At 46.5% G+C, this 21301-nt stretch overlaps 10 protein-coding genes across 10 annotated transcripts; 8 read left to right on the top strand and 2 right to left on the bottom strand.

The window, feature by feature from the left end:
* Nucleotides 1-1827: 1827 nt before the first annotated feature.
* On the top strand, nucleotides 1828-4383 carry N7484_001291 (uncharacterized protein; the record flags this gene model as incomplete). The annotated part of the gene is made up of 3 exons (XM_057111711.1): nucleotides 1828-2667; nucleotides 2720-3291; nucleotides 3351-4383. The coding sequence occupies 3 exons, from the start codon at nucleotides 1828-1830 to the stop codon at nucleotides 4381-4383; spliced, it is 2445 nt and encodes an 814-aa protein (XP_056976448.1).
* Nucleotides 4384-4483: 100 nt separating this feature from the next.
* N7484_001290 (glycoside hydrolase family 88 protein) lies at nucleotides 4484-6049 on the bottom strand (the record flags this gene model as incomplete). The annotated part of the gene is made up of 3 exons (XM_057111710.1): nucleotides 4484-5761; nucleotides 5809-5970; nucleotides 6023-6049. The coding sequence occupies 3 exons, from the start codon at nucleotides 6047-6049 to the stop codon at nucleotides 4484-4486; spliced, it is 1467 nt and encodes a 488-aa protein (XP_056976447.1).
* A 511-nt stretch (nucleotides 6050-6560) lies between these two features.
* On the top strand, nucleotides 6561-8315 carry N7484_001289 (putative MFS transporter; the record flags this gene model as incomplete). The annotated part of the gene is made up of 5 exons (XM_057111709.1): nucleotides 6561-6839; nucleotides 6909-7135; nucleotides 7189-7267; nucleotides 7320-7793; nucleotides 7872-8315. The coding sequence occupies 5 exons, from the start codon at nucleotides 6561-6563 to the stop codon at nucleotides 8313-8315; spliced, it is 1503 nt and encodes a 500-aa protein (XP_056976446.1).
* Nucleotides 8316-8739: 424 nt separating this feature from the next.
* On the bottom strand, nucleotides 8740-10210 carry N7484_001288 (glycoside hydrolase family 27 protein; the record flags this gene model as incomplete). Its single annotated transcript, XM_057111708.1, has 5 exons — nucleotides 8740-9306; nucleotides 9366-9436; nucleotides 9504-9742; nucleotides 9804-10049; nucleotides 10113-10210. 5 exons carry the CDS (start codon nucleotides 10208-10210, stop codon nucleotides 8740-8742), a joined length of 1221 nt encoding a protein of 406 aa, XP_056976445.1.
* Nucleotides 10211-10453: 243 nt separating this feature from the next.
* On the top strand, nucleotides 10454-10997 carry N7484_001287 (uncharacterized protein; the record flags this gene model as incomplete). The annotated part of the gene is made up of 2 exons (XM_057111707.1): nucleotides 10454-10755; nucleotides 10835-10997. 2 exons carry the CDS (start codon nucleotides 10454-10456, stop codon nucleotides 10995-10997), a joined length of 465 nt encoding a protein of 154 aa, XP_056976444.1.
* Nucleotides 10998-11868: 871 nt separating this feature from the next.
* Nucleotides 11869-13230, top strand: N7484_001286 (uncharacterized protein; the record flags this gene model as incomplete). The annotated part of the gene is made up of 3 exons (XM_057111706.1): nucleotides 11869-11874; nucleotides 11949-12762; nucleotides 12842-13230. 3 exons carry the CDS (start codon nucleotides 11869-11871, stop codon nucleotides 13228-13230), a joined length of 1209 nt encoding a protein of 402 aa, XP_056976443.1.
* An 858-nt stretch (nucleotides 13231-14088) lies between these two features.
* On the top strand, nucleotides 14089-15347 carry N7484_001285 (putative GPI anchored protein; the record flags this gene model as incomplete). The annotated part of the gene is made up of 2 exons (XM_057111705.1): nucleotides 14089-14990; nucleotides 15047-15347. 2 exons carry the CDS (start codon nucleotides 14089-14091, stop codon nucleotides 15345-15347), a joined length of 1203 nt encoding a protein of 400 aa, XP_056976442.1.
* A 1306-nt stretch (nucleotides 15348-16653) lies between these two features.
* Nucleotides 16654-17049, top strand: N7484_001284 (uncharacterized protein; the record flags this gene model as incomplete). The annotated part of the gene is made up of 1 exon (XM_057111704.1): nucleotides 16654-17049. One exon carries the CDS (start codon nucleotides 16654-16656, stop codon nucleotides 17047-17049), a length of 396 nt encoding a protein of 131 aa, XP_056976441.1.
* Nucleotides 17050-19338: 2289 nt separating this feature from the next.
* N7484_001283 (uncharacterized protein) lies at nucleotides 19339-19949 on the top strand (the record flags this gene model as incomplete). The annotated part of the gene is made up of 2 exons (XM_057111703.1): nucleotides 19339-19515; nucleotides 19581-19949. 2 exons carry the CDS (start codon nucleotides 19339-19341, stop codon nucleotides 19947-19949), a joined length of 546 nt encoding a protein of 181 aa, XP_056976440.1.
* Nucleotides 19950-20870: 921 nt separating this feature from the next.
* On the top strand, nucleotides 20871-21299 carry N7484_001282 (uncharacterized protein; the record flags this gene model as incomplete). Its single annotated transcript, XM_057111702.1, has 1 exon — nucleotides 20871-21299. The coding sequence occupies one exon, from the start codon at nucleotides 20871-20873 to the stop codon at nucleotides 21297-21299; it is 429 nt and encodes a 142-aa protein (XP_056976439.1).
* Nucleotides 21300-21301: the final 2 nt, after the last annotated feature.

The following is a 21301-nucleotide window of genomic DNA, read 5'->3' as shown; positions in this document are numbered from 1 at the left end:
CGTATCGTAGGATATTCATGGTTGTTAGTAACCGTGGTCCGTCGTAGGGTGTTGTTGATCCTAGGACACCTCATGTCCTGAGAATCTCCCTTTTGGTTTCAAACCGTGGCTTATCGTAGGGCATCCTTGATCGTAGGGCGGAACCCGTCGTAGGATCCTTCCCGCTGGCGATAACCATGGCGTGTCGCAGGATACCCCTCATCCTGCGATTGTGCTTATCGTGCGATCGCCCTTTTCCCAGGATGGCACCGAATCGTAGTGTCCTTCGGTTATCACGTATCGTGCATCCTGTTGTGAAGGGGCTATGGTTCTCCGAACCATGCTTTGCACGTGACCTGCACGTCGTTCCGTCCATCCAGGACGATTGGGTATAAGTGCCCCGCGGGTGGTGCGGCCCCCTGTAGGTCCGTAACATCAGGCCCAAAGCCCAACCCACTGTGGGCTTTGGGCTTTATATATATCATAAGCCCAACCCACTATGGGCTTTGGGCTTCTTATGGGGGCCCATGGGGGCCCATAAAAAGCCCAACTTTGCATAAAACTGGTCTTGGCGCTCATAAATTTGCTGACCAATACAGGAAAATGCACAAAAAGACTGTATATTTTGCTTTTTTACTAAAATTAGTACGTGTTTGTCTTGTTTGTACACTAGTGGGCCCCCAATGGGCCCCCATTAATGGGCCTTGGGCCCAAGGCAAAACCCAAGGCCCATGAATGGGCCGAGCAACGGGCCCAAAACCCGACCCATTTGTGGGTTGGGTCGGGTTGGGCTTTGGGCTTTGTGGGTTTTGGCGATGTCTACATACTCGTGCCTCGCGGGGCTCCATACGCCGCAACGTGTCTAATTGCTATTATCATCACTGGCTATGAGATCCGCTTGGCCTACATTGTGTTGACTCATGAGCTTTTGAGACACAAACAGAGCGGCTTTGGCTTCCGCCTCCGATGTGTTGGCATCATAGGGGCGGCTCAGGCATCTTTGGATCCTATCTAGAATCTTCTTATCAACAGTAGATGCGATCTGGCTCTGAATGTCACGCGCAACTTTGACCAAACTTGCTTTCTGAACAAGCTTTCTAGCACAGCACCTTGTTCGGCTCGGGACGATGTATTGGGAAAATTCAGCGTGTTTAGTTACTTATACATAGGAAACCAAGGACGAAGGACAATTTTGCAGCGTTTATAGGTCCCACGCTTCAACCTTGTAGTCCTTGGGAAATGCATCGCAGATATAAGATCAAAGCATGTAGCAGATATGTCATAGTGACGACCGACGCTTTCACTAAGAATGCATTTTTTTATGAAGAGAGGTGTTTCTGAAGTGTTCTTTCAATGAAAGTAAATTATAAGTGATAATTTGAGGAGTCAATTGCAATAGTAGCAAATGATCGATGATTTCAAAATTGATCCACAGAGCGTAGTTTATGCGGTGCTGTTAGTAGGGCCCAATAACAGGAGCTAGGTCGTGATGTTCAAAGAAAGATTGCTGGTCGGGTCGTGATCGGCCCCAGATGATTGCCGCTCGGGGGCAACTGTTGAGTTAGTCAGCCCCCCGCAAATGCAGTAATATCCCGGAGCAACCCCGGTCATTCCTCCGCCCCTCCGCAGCCCTTTATCAACAGTGATTGGTGGCATCCGGTGACGACAAGCTTAGCTTCCCCACAGATTCGCAATTAAGCCGACACGCCATGTTTTCTGGGGGAGCGGGGGCTGATCATTCCACCTCGGAGTGTGACAAGTCCTCACAATAGGAACCCCAGCAATAGACAGACTCTCGCTCTGCATCATTCCTGTAATCTCAAGCGCAATTGGGCGTGACTGTCGCCAATGCCGCCAAGAACTAGCAACACGGACAGTGTTGAAAATGGCCAAGTACCACATGATGCATCCAAGCCGCACGAGGATGTTCCCGCCTGCCAGTCTTGTCGAAAGAAGAAGGCCCGCTGCACTCGGGAGCAGCCTTGCTCGGAATGCATTCGCTTTAACGTCGACTGTGTCTATGATGAGCGGCGCATGAAACCTGGTCTCCGCACTGGCGCGGTCGACCAACTTTATCGTCGGATCGAAACACTGGAGAATATGTTCCTTGGCCAGGAAATGCTTTGGCAGACGATGTGGAAATCATTATTCCCAAATTGCTCCGTACCAGAGCTCGGTGAGCGACCATCCAACATCAAAAACTTGGCTCGGCGAAGGGAGGAACTCCAGACTGCTTTGCTGCACGCTTCATCAAGCCCAGGTGGGAGGAAAGAGCAACGGAGTGACGATACGGAGTCGATCTCGCGTCCAGCAAAACGACAGCGCGGCGAGTCTACTTCCCTACCTGCCTTCATCAATAATGAGATCGACATCGACAGTATTTTGACAACAAATGTCGTGACGGAACTGGTCGACTTTTACTTCATCAATGTCCACCCTTGGATCCCATTGCTTCATGCAGGCAGATTTCGGGAGCGCGTGAATTCCCCAGATGAACGTTCGCAAATTTCTTGCATCCTTCACGCTATTATTGCTGTATGTGTGCGCTTCTCTCAGAATCCATCTCTGCCGGATGAAGAAACGAAAGTAAAGATTGCCGAGAAGAGCCGACAAAAGGTTATCTTGGACAGCACTGAGACTTTCTCCGTCGAGAACCTACAGGCACTGGTGATCATTGCGTTTGAGACTGTAAGCTCGATTATCTTCACTTTTCAATTTCTTGGCTCATTTTTTCCTTCAGATTGGCCGTGGCCGCGGACCTTCGTCATGGTCTATCGTTGGAAGCATGGTTGGCACGGTTAAACAACTGCAACTTGGCGTCGAAGAGGACATTCTCAGTCAGGCACAAAAAGCAGGTGAGAATTTGATTCGGCGCATGGTATTCTTGTCTCCGTCCAAGTGCTGGAGTGAGGCCGAAGAACGTCGGCGGGTGTTCTGGACGGTTTTCTTGATGGATCGGTTCTCTAGCGTTTCCACGGGCTGGAAGGCAAGTCTGACTAGCACCGATATCAAGCGCCGCCTTCCATGTGAAGGGGCAATATGGGAGAAAGAGGAAGAGGCTTGGACCCCGTATTTTGGCATCACCGACTCAGAGGATACAAATTCGATAAGCTCGCTTCAGGCTGGTAGCCGCGCGTCGATGAACATCGATAGCGAGGACTCTATCGGTGGCTTTGCGTACAACATTGAGGCCACTGAATCACTAGCTTTGGTCACAAACTTCTTCCTACATCATGCGTTTATCGTTGAGGACATTGGCAAGACTAGGATTTGGTTGATGAAGTTCAAAGAACTGGATCTACGGCTTATACAGTGAGTATCCTACGCATTTAATATTTCGTGTGGCTGTCTGCTGACATTCGATCAAAAAGGTGGAAGTTATATCTACCACCGAAATGGAGAGAGGCCTCAGTACTCAATGCCGACGGTGTTATGGACCCGAATCTCACATTGGCGCATATCACACATAACACTGCCGTGATTCTATTGCACCAAGGAATAGCATACCCACCTCCCCACTGGCAGAACAGCCTAGTGAAGCTGCCATCGATGGCTTCCGCTGAGACATGTTTGGAAGCAGCCTCTGAGATCGCTACCATCGGACGACAATTTCTCCTATTTTCGCCCATATTCACCAGTCCTCAGTTCTTGTTTTGTCTATTCATTGCTGGGAGGATGCTACTCGCCCATGGCAGGTATAACCAAGTCCCTGTTCCGTCTTCGCTCGACACTCTCATCACCAGTCTTCTCGAGATTTCCGAACGATGGAGAGGTCGCAACGAGACTCCAGGCCTGACGGGGGATAATCTAGCGTCAAGTTTCGCGAAACGTCTGATAGAGGCCCAAAATAACTCTGGCACCGATCCTCGTCCCAGTCTGGACATCAGACAGACCGCATACTCCGACGAATCGAGAGAGCAGCATCCACCACTAGCTGCTAGCGGAGCCTCACCAAGTGATCCTGGTCCTTTCCCATCGATGACTCCAAACACAGTTCCTCATGCTGGCTATACCAATAAAAAGTCCTCGCAAGAGTCATATAGTATGAGCCCCTTTAGTCTGGCCTTTCCACCGCTCCCACCAGCTTTTCAATATGACTATCCTGCTTTCTCCCGATCAGATACACTCCCAGTATGTTTACCGGCCGAGTATCACGCGCATTCTTCATTGGGGGGGCATTCATACAATGATCAACTCAACATGTGGCAGGCTGGCAGTACGCCATTAGGAAATACCGCTGTCAGCTCGCAAAATGATCTCTCTCAAGAGCTCAGCCAGTTGCCCACTCCCAGCCAGATAATCAGTCGCTATAGTAGGGCGCAAATCGAGAGCCAAGCCTCAAACGGAGCACAAAGGAATATTCCAATGCAAGACAATTTCAACAGGCTAGGCTCTATTGGCTAAATGTGAAAGATCTTTGTTCAGCTTTATGCTTCTAAGTTTACTATCTGACTTGGCAGATCCATCAAATCCCGATTGAATGTCCGCTGATCCACTTCATGGTCTAAAACAGTTTCGACGGGGAACTCAAGCCCATGCGAAGGAGCATGTTGCCAAAAAGTAAGAAGTAATAGTCTGCATACACCAGTCCATGATTAGACCATTTCCTCGGCGCGAACTCGTAGTTGTTGATGGTGGCTCCCTCAAGAATCGTCTCACAGTTCCCCACTGTGGATTCAGACTTCTGCGAGACACGTAATAAGTCGAAACCATCAGTGGAGCAACCATCCGTACTTCCCTCTGGATATACTGGAACTTGCCTTGTGGGGGCAGTAGCCTCGAACTGAAGTGTTTGCGGGCTCATATGCGTGTGGACCACAGCAGCAACAAGCTTGAATGCCTCCTGGAGATAGTGGTCAGCCCCTATGCCGCCCTTTAGCGCTTTATAAAGAAGCAAAAATCCACAAGCGGCAATCATAGCTGCAGAGGTATCCCGAGGGCTTGTATCTGTCACTGGCGCTGTCAAATCCCAATATGGAACGCCGTCAGCAGGTAAATGGGATATAAAGTACCCCGCCAGATCCCTAGCCGTGTTCAGGAATGCAGGTTCTTGCGTCCACTCATATGTCTGCATAAACCCCAAAATACCCCATGCCTGTCCTCGAGCCCAGCAACTATCGTCACTATACCCCTGGTTCGTGAAGCGGGATTTGACATCTCCGGTCTCGGCATCGAAGTTGACGACGTGGAATGTACTGTTATCGTCGCGAATGTGGTTTTTGCGACTCGTGTGCGCGTGTGCTTTTGCGACGTCATACAACGCTGGGTTTGAGGTTTCTTTTGCGGCCCAGAAGAGCAGATCCAGGTTTAACATGTTATCGATAATGACCAGGAAGTCGCGCGATGGATCTGTGAATTTGTATCTCTGCGTAATGCAAACGTCCCAGCTTCGAAGGCATTTCGTTGTTGCGTTAAACCGGCTTGCGAGGGAGTGTGCGGCCATTATGAGCGTGTTGTATGCCGATGGATCTCGATGTAGCTGCCAGGCCTTCATGGCCCATGGTGCAATCATAAAGCCAAGATCATGTGTGTCTTGCTTCAGAGCATTTTTATGTAAGTTGGCGGTCCACCAACGGCAAAGGTACTCGAGTTGCAGGTTGTGAGGCTTGCATTGAATTTCTCGACCGGGTGACTGGCTCTTGCCTTGTGGATATCTCATCGAGCGTTCGAGGAGGAGGTAGAGCGATCCTGGGAAGAAGCCTGATGTCCAGAAGTCCAGAGTTCGGTAAATATAATTGCCGCTCTTGTCGGTGTACTCGGGATAGAGTATTGGTGGACTGACCTGGGCTCAGTCAGTAAATGTTTTTAGTCTTTGTTTGAGCTTCTTACGCTTCCTAAGGCGCGGGCAGCCACGCTCCAGATCTTTGCCGCAGCAGATGCAGAGAACAGAGCCTCTATGACCCTCTCAGATGGGGTCTGCGGTGAGATTTTGATTCCATTTGCCCCGTTCATAGCCTGCTTCACAGTCTTCGCCCGCTTACGGCTGGGTTCCTGGTTGCCACATTAGCAAGGTGTATTATAGAAGTTTGAGAGTTCAACATACTGCGGCTGGTTCTCCGTCTAGAGACATTGCAGTTTCGCATTTATTCTGAGTTAATTCCGTTGCATTGATCGATGTTTATGAACATTGTCGGGTTTCGGTGTCAGGCCTGGGGGCCGGATGAAGTACCGGCACTTCATCCGCGGCGAGGCCATGGCATACATCGAAGCTTGAAAAATCAGTGAACTTCCTTTCACATCCAATTAATCATGACATTATGGCTTAGGTTTTCTAAGCGCTTTGCGACGCAAACACCGGGGAAAGCGTTTTTGCCTGACCTCTGGGGGAGTTTCCGGCACTTAGCCCGCGGTGGCGTAGTGGATCAACCACCCCTCCCTGCAATTCTCCCTGCGGAGACGCAATCTGAAATGATCTCAAGATCAGCTGGTTTTTTATGTGGAAAGCAGCATTGCTACAAATACTGGCTGAATCTAACAAAATTATATACATAAGAAATATATATCTATATCTCTTATACTTGTTCTGTGTTATATATATACATACAAAAGATTATCCCCAGCTGACTGCCTTGCTGCGCACCATGGCCTCGAAAGATAGCGAGATGGCAGCTGCCGTTCATCAAGAAGAAATGCATGATATGACCGAAAGTCATGATGTGAAAGAGAAGAGTGATTTCTATGCGGCTGATCCCCATCTTGAGATTGACCCGGCCACCGACAGAAGGCTTTTCTGGAAGATCACTCGCCGCGTCCTTGTTACCCAAGTGATTACTTACTTTTGTCAATCGTTGGATAAAGGGATCTTAAACTATGCCTCCATTATGGGAATCAAAGATGATACCCACCTAGTGGGTCAGCAAGTGAGTCTTCCAAGGCTCTATACGATTGCGCTTTTGTCACAGAGCGCTGATATTTTTTAATTGCCCTAGTACTCGTGGCTGGGAACAATTCTTTACATGGGCATTCTCGTTGGCGAGTATCCGCAAAATTTACTCTTACAGAAGCTTCCTGTGGCAAAAACACTAGCTGTGAATGTGTTCATCTGGGGAGCCGTAGTGGCGTGCTCAGCGGCTTCTACCAAGTTTGCGTCCCTCATGGTGGTCCGATTTCTGCTCGGTTTCTTTGAAAGCTGTGTTCAGCCTGCTATGATGCTAATGTTAGTCAGCACAACAGTCCCACTGAGTGAAAATAGGCTGATTTTTTATGAAGAACAGCAATGTGGTATAAAAGAGAGGAACAAGCTGTGCTGAACTCGATTTGGTACTGCATGACCGGTGTGCAATTGATTGTAACTACCATGCCGTCGCTTATCTCTTTGGCGATAGTGCTAATGATTTCAGATCGGTGGCCTTCTAGCCTTTGGTGTCTCCCACTTCAATGACGGGCCGATCAAGAGCTGGCAGCTTTTGTTCTTGGTTCTCGGCCTTTTCACATGCTGTTGGTCCGTTTTCATTGGTCTCTTCCTTCCGGATAGCCCTATATCGGCAAAATGCTTTACGGAGGATGAGAAACGATTGATGATCGAGCGAGTGCGGCATAACGAGACTGGCATCGAGAACAAAGAGTATAAGAAGTACCAAATTATCGAGGCCATCAAGGATCCTTTAGTTTGGTGTTGTGTCATGCTCATTCTTGTTGCTAACTTGGTGATTGGTGGTTTGGGAGTGTTCTCCAATCTCATTATTCAAGAGTTTGGCTTCTCGCTGCTTCAGACGGAGCTTCTCAACATTGCTCAAGGAGCTTGGACCATTATTGTCATGGTCGGGTCTGCATGGGCATCTCAAAGGTTGCAGCAGACATGTCTAGTGATGATTGTGAGTATAACCAGACCGGAGTAGTGCTATGCAAATCGCATAAGGAACTTTTGAAATTCGATGGCTGACTAGGTTTAGATATGCGCGATCCCAGCGATTATCGGCACCGTCGTCATCATGGTGGTTACTCCGACCCCATCAAATGCAGGTGGAATGCTGATTGCGTTTTATTGCACCCAATTCTTCCTCGCGCAAGGCAACATGATCATTTCGCTTATTACCCGGAACATTGCAGGGCAATCCAAAAAAAGCTTCACTATGACGATGCTATTCGTCGGTTGGGCTGTAGGCAACCTCATAGCGCCCCAGATCTTCCAAACCAAAGATTCTCCTCGTTATCTGCATGGCTTTTTGGCGCACATCATCATCTATGCTGTGTACGTTGCGCTAGTTATCTTGACTCGGGTTATCATCATGGCTAGAAATCGCTCGAAGGAGCAAGCAACAAGTGAGGTAGTTCACGATTTGGCTTTCGAGGATCTCACAGATCGCGAGAATCCTAACTTTCGTTATGTATATTAAGAAAGGACACTGTTGTTAGCATCAAATATCTTCTGTGACAGAAAGAAACGCGACAAATTGATCAGAGTTCCACACCGAGTTCATAAGGAATATTGTTGAGCCAACAGTCATGAAAGTTCCATTTAACTTCGTCGTACTGTAGGAGTGAAGAATCGATTTCCACAATATTGTTCTGTTTTCAGGAGAGAAGTCTCCAGAATCATGATCATGTCTTGTATAACTTGGACCTGTTCAACCTTCTCCAATACTCGCCGAAAGCAGTACTCAGATCCTCCAACAGCAACTGTCCACAGTCCAAGCTAACGATCAAGATTGAGGTAATTTTAGCCCCTTGGCAGACATACATTTATTGCTACGTGCGACCAAAGAAGTTCATTACGAGAAAATTTCATTTGGGTAAAGCGGTAGGTATTTCTCCTGTATGCTAGTTGATGACAAGAGCAACGGTCTGGTGCGTGGCTACCTGTAATCTGATGTTCCCTTTTGCCTGACCAAGATTCTGAGCTTTCCATATATCCCGGACTGAATAGGAGTTCTGAGACGTCAGACCTGGGATATCACCAAGCGGAATATTTATCATGGTCGTATTCGCCAATTCACTGAGTGCCAAGATCAAAGTCTTGCCTTCGGACAATGGGCCAGCCCAAACTTGAATCCTCTTCTCGTCGCTCAACTTTGGAATATATGCCACTGCTTCACCAAGAGCGTCCTGGGAGATAGCGATTATTTCTTTATTTTTCAACACGTTCAGACTCTCCTTTGAGAGTGTTCGGAGATCACCTCCAATTATCAAGGGCGACTTCAAAGCTGCCCAGAATGTCAGGTGAGTCTGCTGTTCATAGAGCGTCATGTCGCCATTGCCAATTTCAAGCATGTCCATATCGGCCCAACTTCCGGGTTTCTGGAAGGCGCTGAGCTCTCTCATTTTCCGGATGATGGTAAGCACGCTGCAGCCAGCGTATCCAACATCCAAGCAGTATGCTGTCTTGCACTTTTACTTTGTCAGCTATTGCTCAAAAATCCGGGCTGTGAGCAAGGGGATAAACTCACAGCACAGTCCTCCACGGTATCACCAAAAATATCAGTGATATCTCCAGAGATCCTGTACGACTGGCTAATTTCTGTTATACTGTCAATGTCTCGTAATAATATGGTTAACAACAGAGAATTAATGTCGTGCAAACTCACCATCCGCCCAGTACCAGGGAAACTGATGTCCCCACTGGCAGATAGAATAAAAGATAGATCGACCGCTGTTCCGGATTGCATCTCTCATGACCGAGAAACGAACCTGTGGACTCTCAGTGTTGGCTTGGAATCCTCCGCAGTTATCATACTTGAGGTAGTCTATACCCCACGCGGCATAAGTAGCAGCATCGAGTTCTTCATAACCCCAGGATCCCGGATAAAATTTGCAGTCGTATATACTTGAAACTTAATTAGCGCGGAACCTAATGAAGAAATCGGAATTGACTCATGTGAGCGTACCCAGCATCACTATAGATTCCCACTTTCAGCCCCTTGCTGTGGACAAAATCTGCAATCGCGCGTATTCCCTTGGGGAAGCTCGTAGTATTTGGCTGTTGACGTCCATTTTCATCCCTGGTCATTGCCTGCCAGCCCTCGTCCATAATGAGGTATTTGTAGCCAACATCACGAAGACCAGTGTCAACAAGAAGGCTCGCAGTAGTCTCTATTATCGATTGGTTGATATTCGCTTTGAATGAGTTCCAGCTATCAACGTTTCATATGAGATTAGTTTTGTGGGGGATATAGGCCAGTGAAAGTCCTACACACCTGTTCCAGCCCATTTGCGGAGTGGTAGCCAAGCCTGCCAGGACTCCTGGCAGCATACATAGCCCAAATATTAACATTGATCCCATCACTGTCGCCATCATCATTATTTTTTCTTGGAATCTGAGACCACAAACTTTGCGTTAAGTAAATGATACTGAGCCTTCAACTCGTAATTCTATTGAGTTTCTTACTTATGCCACGCTTTTTAGAATATGAGGGGCTCACGGGGCATCTGCCGGAGTACAGCCCGGCTACTTTCTTTGCTGCAGATTACGAACTTACAATATATTACTCGGTTTGGTTCTCAGTCAAGGCAGCCAAGTATACTAACAAAGGACACCATGTTGTTTGTCTTCTGTCTTGTGTTCTTTGATGCACTTGCGTGGGCCGCCCATGAAAAGCTCAGCTATGTCACAGAGCCACCACAAGTCTACGTCGCCCCAAAGCCTACAAACATCACGACATTGTTAGATTTCATCGACTCAAGAGAGGATCTTTCAAATCTGTCTCAGATATTACGAGAGCCAGCAGGTTTTGCGAAGGCATTTGACACTGCTCCCACTTGGCCCTTTACTTTCTTCGCTCCGAGTAACGAGGCCTTCGAGCACACCGGCGCCTACTTTTCCTCCTTTGCTGCAACACCGTGAGTCCTGCCCTACCTCAAGGTGGTAGCTGCCATCAGATTCATTCATTACTGACTGGAATGAATTTTTTTCAAACAGAAAGGGCAAATGGTGGATCGGCAATTTGATCAATCACCACTATATCCCTAATTCACAGCTAACGACCAGCCACTTCAACTCAACTTTGTCGCGTGTACAGGTCCGTGTAATCCTCCGCTTGCTGCCTGCAGAGGACATCCCATTTGACATTATCTTCAAGTAGACTGCAAGTTATCTATATATTAGTACAGCCAAAGACAACAGTGGCCAAGTGAAGATTAACAATGTCGCAACCGTCACCGGACCAGATAATTCAATCACAAGTGTGAGTAACGCTTATCTACCTGCCTCTGAGCCTTGCAAGTAAAGTTGACAACATCTTTTATTGAATTCAAGGGCGTTGTCCATATCGTTGATCGACTTCTTGACCCGACAAGCCAGCTTTTCGAGGCGGACTTGCCTAAAGTTTCGCAAACATTCATCGCAGGAAGTTGCTCAAATCCCGATCTGCCTTACTGTTGATGGATGGAGTGCAGTCAGGTGACCGGGGGTAAGATCGCGAATCTGAGCAAAGAAATGGGCATAGCGTACAATGTCAACTTTGTTTAAGCGGTCACCTCAACGGACCTTTTATTGGCTAAATACGCATCTTCTTCATTTTATCAGCTATTTTGAGATGGAAGAGTGTTCAGATACCTGAGGAAATACTAGCTAAGAATCCACCAGAAAAATAAAGTCTTAAAAATGTCTCTGTTAGGCCATTGTAAATATACACTGGTTAGGCGGGCATTGAAGTAGCCATATTTTTTCTCCCTCAATGCTTTCTGAATGAGCGGAGAACACCCCGGAGGAAGCGAGAATGGACACGCAATTGCAAAACTTGTGTACTGTCTTCATCCCGCTAGCTCCAAGAAGTCGTCCAGTTCCCCTTGTTTCGGTGTCCGGGGCAGTCTCCGGAGATGCGCCGAACTCAAGGGTGCGGGGAAGAAAGGCAAGTATGTCCATGTAATACATAAAATTAGTCCAAAATAACTGCATTTGATGTAGTTCATCCTGTTTATGATTTTACATTAAGCAGGACCGCCACGTTGATTATGCAGGTAAGTGGATTTACAAATGGGCGTTGATATTGAGAATTGGACTTTTTTCCTAACACTCAGAGCATTGGCTATAGATAACTAAAGTGTTGCTTGCCGAGGTCGTCCTTTGCTTCACTGGCTCAGTTGCAAGTGTAACTGATGTCCCGGGTATATATGGGCCTCTTCCGGTGATACCCACCTCCAATGTGGACAACATCAACCCATATCTCAAAAAGCACCCAGGGGACTTCGCTCATCCTGGCCTCTGGCACTCGCATGATGACTTGGAGCGCATTAGAAACAATGTTTTATCTAGCAAGGACCCCTGGGCATCTACATTCACCCGTTTCAGTGCCGACAGTTATTCCCTCTCGAACTATACCATGAAAGGACCACACTCTGTTCTTTCGCGCGGCAAAACCAGCAACTATACCTCATTTGCCAGTGACTCGCGTGCTGCGTGGCAGAATGCCATAATGTGGTACATCACGAAAGATCAGGCTCATTGGGATCGCAGTACCTCAATCCTAGACGCTTGGGGGTCCAACCTGACAGATATCATCGGCATCGACCGCTCACTGTTGATTGGACTAGATGGTGATCTCTTTGTCAATGCTGCTGAAATAATGCGCTGGGAGGGTAATTGGACTGAGGCAGGTGCTTCATGGCGAGGAGGCTCCGGTTTCAGTAACCAGTTGTATTGGCTGTTTTCTCGGCAGGCGGCTGTCATAGGCCAGGCAAACTATGGCATGGTAAGTATAAAGTCCTTGTTGAGCTTTGCGGTCTATCTGGACGATGTCACTTTATACAATTATGCCATGAACGCCTTCATCAATGATCCATGTGCTGGCCTCTTCGCCATGTACAACCCCTCGACTGGTCAATCTGTGGAATCAGGTCGGGATCAAGGTAGGTACCCGTCGCCCGCTCAATGGACTATTGAATTAATTTATTTGAGGACATGCAAGCTAACAGATGCATCAATTAGGACACACAATATCTGGCATGGCATGGACTGCATATGCAGCTCGAGTCGCACAAACTCAAGGGGCGGATCTCTACAAGCTCGGAGATAATCTTTTGCTCAAAGCATCAGAATATTCTGCAGCGTACAATCTCAACCAGACAGTCTCTTATGACCCAGCATGGCACAGGTGCGAAGCGGTTCTGGTTGGGGGTCCGTGGCCCACGATCGCCGAATATAACAGGGGGGTATCCAATGCGCTACCGGCTTGGGACATCTTGTATTACCAATATGTTGTTAAGCGTAAATTGAAGGCACCTTGGACTAGCCAGGCTCAGAGCGAGGAAGGTCTAGAGGGAGCTGTGTCCTCAAATGATCATCCAAGCTGGGGTGGATTAATTTGGGCTTACTAGATAGTAAAATATGCAGACTTTTCGATTTCATTGATTTTACATCTATCGAACTTATATAGCACTATTGCTACAAGCAATACGAACCTGTACGTCATCTCAGATGCCATATTAAGGTTACCCAATAGAAGCAAAGTAGGATTATAGTTGACCGTTGATAACTTTGCTGTAATTTCAGTACTGACACATCTAGCTATCTATGGAAATCCTCTCTATAGTTGGGAGGCATCGCACCCAGAGGTCAAAATAGCGTTTGGCTCGTAAGGCCCTTCTGAGTGTGCCCAAGGCCCAAGAACTGAACTAAACAAGGGTTTGGGATATGCCAGTGATCGGAAGGACTAGGCAATCGGAGGTCCTTCCGCGCATTGATCCGTTCCTCCGCCACCCTTTGTAAAAGCTTTCTGTCTTTTATTTGCACTTCTGATCCTTGAATTTATTTGCCTTCAATACCCCGCAATTCTTAATTCTGCAACTCTGGCAGCCGATCTTACTCAAGTCCAGACATCGCTGTATGCATTGCGGAAACTGGCAATCGACTTTTTTTTTTTGAGCAGGGGTTAGCGGCTCCGGGGCGATTGTCGGGCGAGTGCCCTATAGCCAGAGCTTGCCCACAAGCGAAGTTTCAAACGTTCACTTCTGTTAGGCAATGTGGAATTTCACCGCTAATTGTCGGATCTACGTCAGTCGAACGGACGAAAGTAACCAGGGGGATGAACAAGTGAATCTACAGCCAGTCCAGACTTGTAACAATAAAGCACATGACCCACGGTCTTGGGATAAATAGCTAGCTATAAGTATAGTGTTATTTGCAGAAGACAGAAAAGCAACGAGGGTAATCCCAACACAAAAGAATCCCTCAATATGCAGTTCTTCAAGTTCATTGCTTGGGCAGGGCTTCTGACTCTATCAAGTGCCCACAAACTCACACATTCCACCCGTGCTACCTTCATCCACCCAGGCCTCCTCCATACAGCCACCGACTTCAAAAGAATAAGCGAGAAAGTCGAAGCCAACATCGAACCCTGGATAACTGGCTGGACCAAGTTAACAAATAGCTCATTCACTTCTCTCACCTACACTGACAATCCCAAAGAAATCGTCTACAGAGGAAGCGACGGCACCCACTCTGAAAATTACCCATCTCTCTACAAAGACATAGCCGCTGCGTATGCCATGGCGATATACTGGAAAGTCACGGGAAACACAACATATGCCGATAAATCTATTTCCATTCTCGATGATTGGTCGTCGACCTTGACACTCATCTCTGGCAGTACTGATATGTACCTCGCTGCTGGTATTTATGGATATCAATTTGCCAATGTCGCTGAGATTATGCGTGAATATAATGGTTGGCCAGATAGCTCGTTTGAACGCTTTGTTGGTATGATGGTTGATGTTTTCTATTCTCTCAATCATGAGTTTTTGAGAGATCATCATGCTGCCGCTATTGATCATTACTGGGCTAATTGGGATTTGTGCAATATTGCTTCTGTGCTTGCCGTTGGCGTTTTGTCGGATAATCAGACTATGTATGAGGAGGGCATTGATTACTTCAAGAACGGAGCTGGGAATGGGCAGATTGAGAAGGCCATTTGGAAGCTATACAACGTTGACAGTCAAATTCTTGGGCAGGGACAGGAGGCTGGAAGGGATCAGGGTCATTCCATGCTTGATTTTGCGCTTTTGGGTCCTATTGCTCAGATGGCTTATAATCAGGGGGATGATTTGTTCGCTTATCTCGATAACCTCATTCTGGCTGGGTGGGTTTTATCCTTGTCCTCGGCTTGAGCTTTGCTATTTGCTGATCGCATTGCAGGGCTGAATACGTTGCCAAATACAACCTCGGCTACGATGTTCCCTACACTACTTATACGAACAGCGATGTCACCCAGACTGTTATCAGTAATAGTAGCCGAGGCGATATTCGCCCGATCTGGGAGCTTCTTTACAATCATTACGGTGTCTTAAAAGGGCTCAATGTCACTTATACTAAAGAATATCGTGACTTGGTGGTGACTAATGGATCAGGGGCCGAAGGTGGAGGTGGTTATTATGGGACGACTAGTGGCGGGTTTGACCAGCTTGGATATGGTACTCTCATGTACACGCTGGAGTGAAATACAAGAGGTCCGCAAATATTGCTGGTCGACTGCCATTTCCCTTATTATCTGAAATCTGTCTATTTACAATATGATAAATTTGTGGGAGAACTTCCATGGCTGTGAGGAGTTAGGCCGTCGTTAAAATTTAGTCCATACAGTAGAATTGTATATGGAACTGATTGCATTGGTACGGATCAGATTGAAAAATAAAGATACCCCTTTAGACGTACTATGAGCCAAAAGCAGGTTGGTATAAGCATTTTTGGTTTAGCGTCATGTAGTTCCGTGCGTGGTTATAGTATGCATATAGTCCCCTGTTTCGCCCCCAAACATCTCGTAATTTCTTTTTCCCGCCCTAAATTCTGCATATGAGGTATTTTTCCTATTGATTCATTTTACTGAACTCCTGAGCTACGCCACCTCCGAGTGACTCGTGCAGCGCGGTTGCATCAGGTCTCCGCCTCTACGCGCCCGTCTGAAACTGTTTCGCTGGACCAACCCAGCAGTTCTGCATTTCCGTAACGCAATCCACTTACCATGAAGCTACCGTTTGACTGGGTGTGCGTATTCTGATAAATACAAGGGTGTGTCACTGAAGTAGTGTCGGCTGCCTTTGCCTCTCTATTGGATAAGCACGAGGGGTTGATTAACATTTATTGTAGGTCAAGCAACACAGCCCAATTGATACCCGCGAAAATGCAAACCGTGGGGGATGAAACAGAAGTAGATCAGCATGGGCAAGGCAGGAGGCAAGGCAGGAATTAAAAGGGTCATATTTCTTACTGTACATGAGGAAAAACATTATCCAGGTAAGAGAAAGGAAACAGGCTATGCACCCAAGATGAAGCCCTCCAAGCTATGAAAAATTAATTCCGCTGACAGCAAATTGCTTGAAATTCCATCAAATATCTGTAGGTGAGTCAAAGGTGTCATCGACTTTTTGGAAGGCCAAGAGAGTATCTTCTACGAATATGTTATTGGTTTCAATATCAGTGGGCGCAGCGATGGCTTATTGATACTTCAAATGGTGAGCATCAATTGCCCCCCGCATCACAGATAAGCAGCCGATATGGCTTGTGGTCATTTTGCGTGCATGATGTATTGGTCCCCTGTCATTGGCCTTTGCAATTGTCCGCTTTGGCTGTTTCTAAATATATTTGCGGCTCCCTGGCTGAAATATTTAGCAGTTTAGCTGAAACACGAAACAACAACTACTTTTAAACTCCCGGGTATTGTAAACTGCTCTCTTCACCATTTTTTTCGGAACTATACTATTGGATTCTTCATATTCTCATCATACGAATATTAAAGGACATGCGATATGGCAGAGATCATCGGGACAGCTTCTGCCATTGTTGGCCTTACCACTTTTGTGGCTCAAGTAGTTAAAAAGATCGACGCTTTAAAGGATGCTTACAAGTACAACCGAACTCAGGCTCCAGTTGTGATCAGATCATTGATCAGCAATCTGGAAATCTTTCATTCAATTTTGCAATCCACCCAGTCTTTGGAGGGTCATCCAGCGGTCGACCAAGTGATCTTGAAATGTCAAATTACCTATGAGAGCATCGACCATTCTTTGGAGGACCTTTTGAAAACATCTGCCAAAAGCACTGGATTGAAGTTAGAAATACAAATGTTTTCACGGAATGTTCAACTGGAGGTCGAAGAAATCGAATCCAAGCTTGGCTTTATGATTGCATTTCTGAATTTGTGAGTTCGAAATCGTCAAGCCTACTTAAAGCAATGTCTTGATTCATATTGGTCATATAGGGCACTTTCACTTCAATGTGCCCAGCCTCCGACAGCGGCTATAGGAGGTTCACCTGAAGAAAGCACATCTACACCTGCTTTGAGCCAATCAGACTTTTCCTTCGCAAATAGTCGTCAATCGCAAGGTCAAATGCAAGGGGCCTTAATGACCAGGAAAGCTTCGCAGGTTCATCGATCACAATGCGGTCTCCAACAGTGCCATTGCTCATGCCATCTAAATGAAAATGTCATGGGGCGTTACTGGGGACTCGAGTACACGCCGTTATCAACTTTATTTGCAAAATGCGACAATAAGGATTGCACTACGAGGCGCCCCTCTTGGAAACTACGTATTGCCCTGAATCGATTTCGAATTCAATATGCATTCGTTATAGGGTTGAATTTAGCATCGGGCAATGGTAAGTACACCATTCAGCCGGCACTAAGCCTAGAAAGAGTAGTCAATTATACATCTCCCGGGTTCGTGATAATCTGGAAGTGCCAGAATCATATGATTACGCTATCGGAAGCCAAAGATAACTTTCGCGAACTGTGTGAATCGGGCAGTATCCTCAAGAACGATGTGAACCCAGATGGGAAGGGTTATATACAGGCAAGTCATGCATTTTAAGGTCAAAGCTGCTGAGTTTGTTCTAATTTAAGTAAAAATTAGGAGCTTCTTATGTATGGGCCTTGGATGGATCAGGACAAACAATTCTCTCTCTTGCAGCTTTTAGTCCACGAATTTGACCTGACACTCGAGAATCAGGACCAAAGGTTCCTACCACCATATTTATTGATTATAATCGTGACTGATCTGGATTTTGATTAGTTTTCTTCTTAAATGTGCCGCTTGGATAGGAGAGGGACGCCATCTTGATTTACTCGAACTGATTCTCGAAAGCGGATTTGATCCAAGCAACATAGCTTCGCCATTGTTTCAAAAATGGCCGGAGCCATCATCACCGAATTGGGGATCGGAGGAATTTACGCCAGACCCATTCTTCATTGAGTACCTTGCGACAATTGCGAATGCTAGTCCTGGTGAGTTTGAATATACTTCAGATTGTTAGCAACTATTAACAAATGGCAAGGCTTTGCGGGTGCCACGCCGCTTCATGATGCGGTTCTACTACAGTCAGCTGAGACTGTCATTCGGCTCACTTCTTGTTCAAAGAAGATAGAAGAAGATCGGAACTTCCTAGGCCAAACACCATTACATTTTGCCAGTGTTAATGTTGAGATCTCTCGCATTCTTTTAGATGCTGGGCACAATATAGACACAGCCGATAAATATGGGATCACTCCCCTAATGTACGCAGCTGGGATGGGAAACAGCCAGATTGTCCAAATGCTTATTCTACGAGGCGCGGACACCACTAAAGTAGAAAAGTGGTGGAAGCGGAATTTCATATCATATGCATCCATCTATGGTCACTGGCAGCTCATCTTCGAATCCCTTGATACAATACGGTCATTTTACCCGGAGGGCTTCCATTATTTCGTTGACTGTGCTATAATGACACTGATATCTAAAGACCAATGGATCGATGACTTGGTAAGAGCGGCATATTTCGAGAACTTGATTGGCCTTTGTGGCGATGTGAACTTCACAATCGATAATTCCCACACAGGCACAAGCCAAAACAACCTACTACCCCACGTCAAGAGTCGGAAAGAGGCGGATGCTCTTCTTTGTCATGTCTTTAAAAATTTCAACCAAGCAAACAGCCATTCAAAGCTTGCAATGCATTCTATCGCACAATTGCCAAATGCCAAGTTGATCCAATTTTGCCTTGAGAATGGAAGCAACCCAAATCACGTTGACAAGGATAGACGCACTATTCTTTCCCATCTCATTTCGCAGCTGCGTCATATTAGCTGGCTTGTTTGGGATACTATCGATTCAATCAAGCTATGTATGGCTCATGGGGCTGATATTTTTCTTCCTGATAATTGCGACTGTCCATGTGTTTCTGACGGAAATGGTTGCCATACGTCTTCTGCATTCAATCTTCAGCCCATTTCAAGTATTTTTGAAAGGGGACCTGGGTTCACGTGGGCTTTTGAGTGGCTTTCAATCGTTGAAGAGTTTCAGGGCCATGAAGCGTCAAGAAGGATGCTTTTATCCTTTGTTCGCAGGACACAAGCCGACATAGTCGATGTCACACACGTTTGCTGCCATGGAGGGGCAGGTGTTATTACCCAAGACTGGGCCATATTCAGAGCACAAAGACCTCCAAAAAAAGATGCCATGGTGATACTAGACGAAGAGAAGGAATCTATCGAGATACTGGAGCAAGACATGCAGTCGTGGATGAATTTAAGCTTCAAAGAGATCATGTCCCAGTGGATGACTCTCCTGAAGCGGAAGCACAAGGAGGCGATGAAAACAAAGAAGAACAATTGTGACAAAAATCCAGGAAGTGAGGTGAGTCAAACGAGCGGAAACAATTCACCAAGCAACAAGTAGACCACGATCTAACTTTATAGCAGACCCGTGAAGTAGATTACAATAATGATCGCTTCGTATACGAGTTAACAATTGGGGATTGGGAAATTTCTTCACCAATTCTTTTGCAAAGATCGATGGCCGAATATGCTTTTTGGTTACAGCACGAACACACCCGGAGCAGGACAAGATTGAGCGGTATTACACAAGAGGGCTGGTACGAAAGGCGAATGTCCTGGTTTCGTGAGCTGATGGATGTTATGCAAGTGCGGGCCAGTGAAATTGTCAACGAGATGTACCGAATTGACATCATAGAGACAAGGTCGGAGAAAGTTGACCAGAAGGTAATTATTGAACACTTCCTGGCCTCTATGAAGTCCACCGCTTCCGGAAGTGATGATAAGACTGCCTAGAGAATAGTGCTATCCTTGAATCAATAGAGATCTTCACGAGCAACCAGCCCCGTATGATGCGTAGTCCAGTGATGTACATGACCGTACAGCCAATGTTGACCGATCATTGATTTTATTCTATTATAAGACATGAATCGCTTCGACAGTTCAATAGCTTAATTAAAGACAGGCGCTGATGGCTCGGTATTGATCCAGAGTGACGCGTCCACCTGAGTCACTTTTTTTGACTAGGTGAAAAGAGTCCGAATGGCCTGACAGGCTTTTGATGCAAGATTTGCCAAGTAGAATCATTAATGTAAACGTATAATTCCACTATTGTGACCCAGTAAACATGTAGCATCCCTTAATTCAGGTACGCTATTACGTAGCAACGAACTCGTTCATTCGAAATTTCCGATAAATCAATGTAACCGATCAAGCTTTTCTTTTGTTTTCCGTCCACATCATTTCGGGCCTTGGCTCGCGCATTCTGCTTTCTCGCAGGATCAAAATACTGTGACTACTTCGAAGACCGTCGTGGCTGCGGGAATGGATTCAACTAAGCCATGTATGCTTGCCTCATTGAACAGCGCGCCAATGGTCTTTATGAGAATACTACAGAACCAATCAGCTGTAAGTCATTATTAGCTGCCCAGGCCGACAATGACCTTGGAATATCCATAAGTATAATATCATTTGATTGTGAAATGTAAGTGATTTCATTGGAAAAACCTCCATTCTTGGCCTAGTATATCGGCAGTGAGGCTGACAATTTGGAAAGACGGAAACGGCGAAGCTGGTTTTGCAATAGGTTGGATAATATACGTACTGCATACATTAATTTGAGCCTTGCCCGGGTTCCCCTCTTTCCCCACCTAACCACCCAACTTCCTGTTTATGCTTCCCCTCCGACAATTTACATCCTTTGAAACGTATTTCAATATGACGAACGTATCTCGCCTCCCTTTGAAATTTAAGCTTGTCTTCTCCGTGCCTCCATCTGCTCTTGCCGTTTGCAAAGATGCTATCTTCGCTGCTGGTGCAGGAAGGTATCCTGGGCCAGGGAACTACTCTGAATGCTGCTGGACTACCATGGGAACTGGGCAATTTCGGCCTGGAAATTCAGCAGATCCCCACATTGGAAAAATTGGGCAGTTAGAGGAGGTTCCAGAGATAAGAGTTGAGACAATCTGTGTAGGGGAAGATATTGCTAGGAAAGCAGTCGAGGCTCTGAAAAGGCAAGTTTTGACGTTGGACATCGCGACCGATGATATCTGTAATGATGTATTTGGCTCTTTTGCTAATGAGCTTCTTAGTGCTCATCCGTATGAAGAACCATCGTATAGTGTCTACAGAATGGAAGACTTCTAAGT

The sequence above is a fragment of the Penicillium longicatenatum genome, assembly GCF_028827895.1.
Source record: "Penicillium longicatenatum strain IBT 33135 chromosome Unknown contig_1_segment0_segment0, whole genome shotgun sequence".
In the NCBI taxonomy this organism is placed as follows: Eukaryota; Fungi; Ascomycota; class Eurotiomycetes; order Eurotiales; family Aspergillaceae; genus Penicillium; species Penicillium longicatenatum.
The sequence above is the reverse complement of the archived record's forward strand: the minus strand, read 5'-3'. Positions and strand labels throughout refer to the sequence as shown.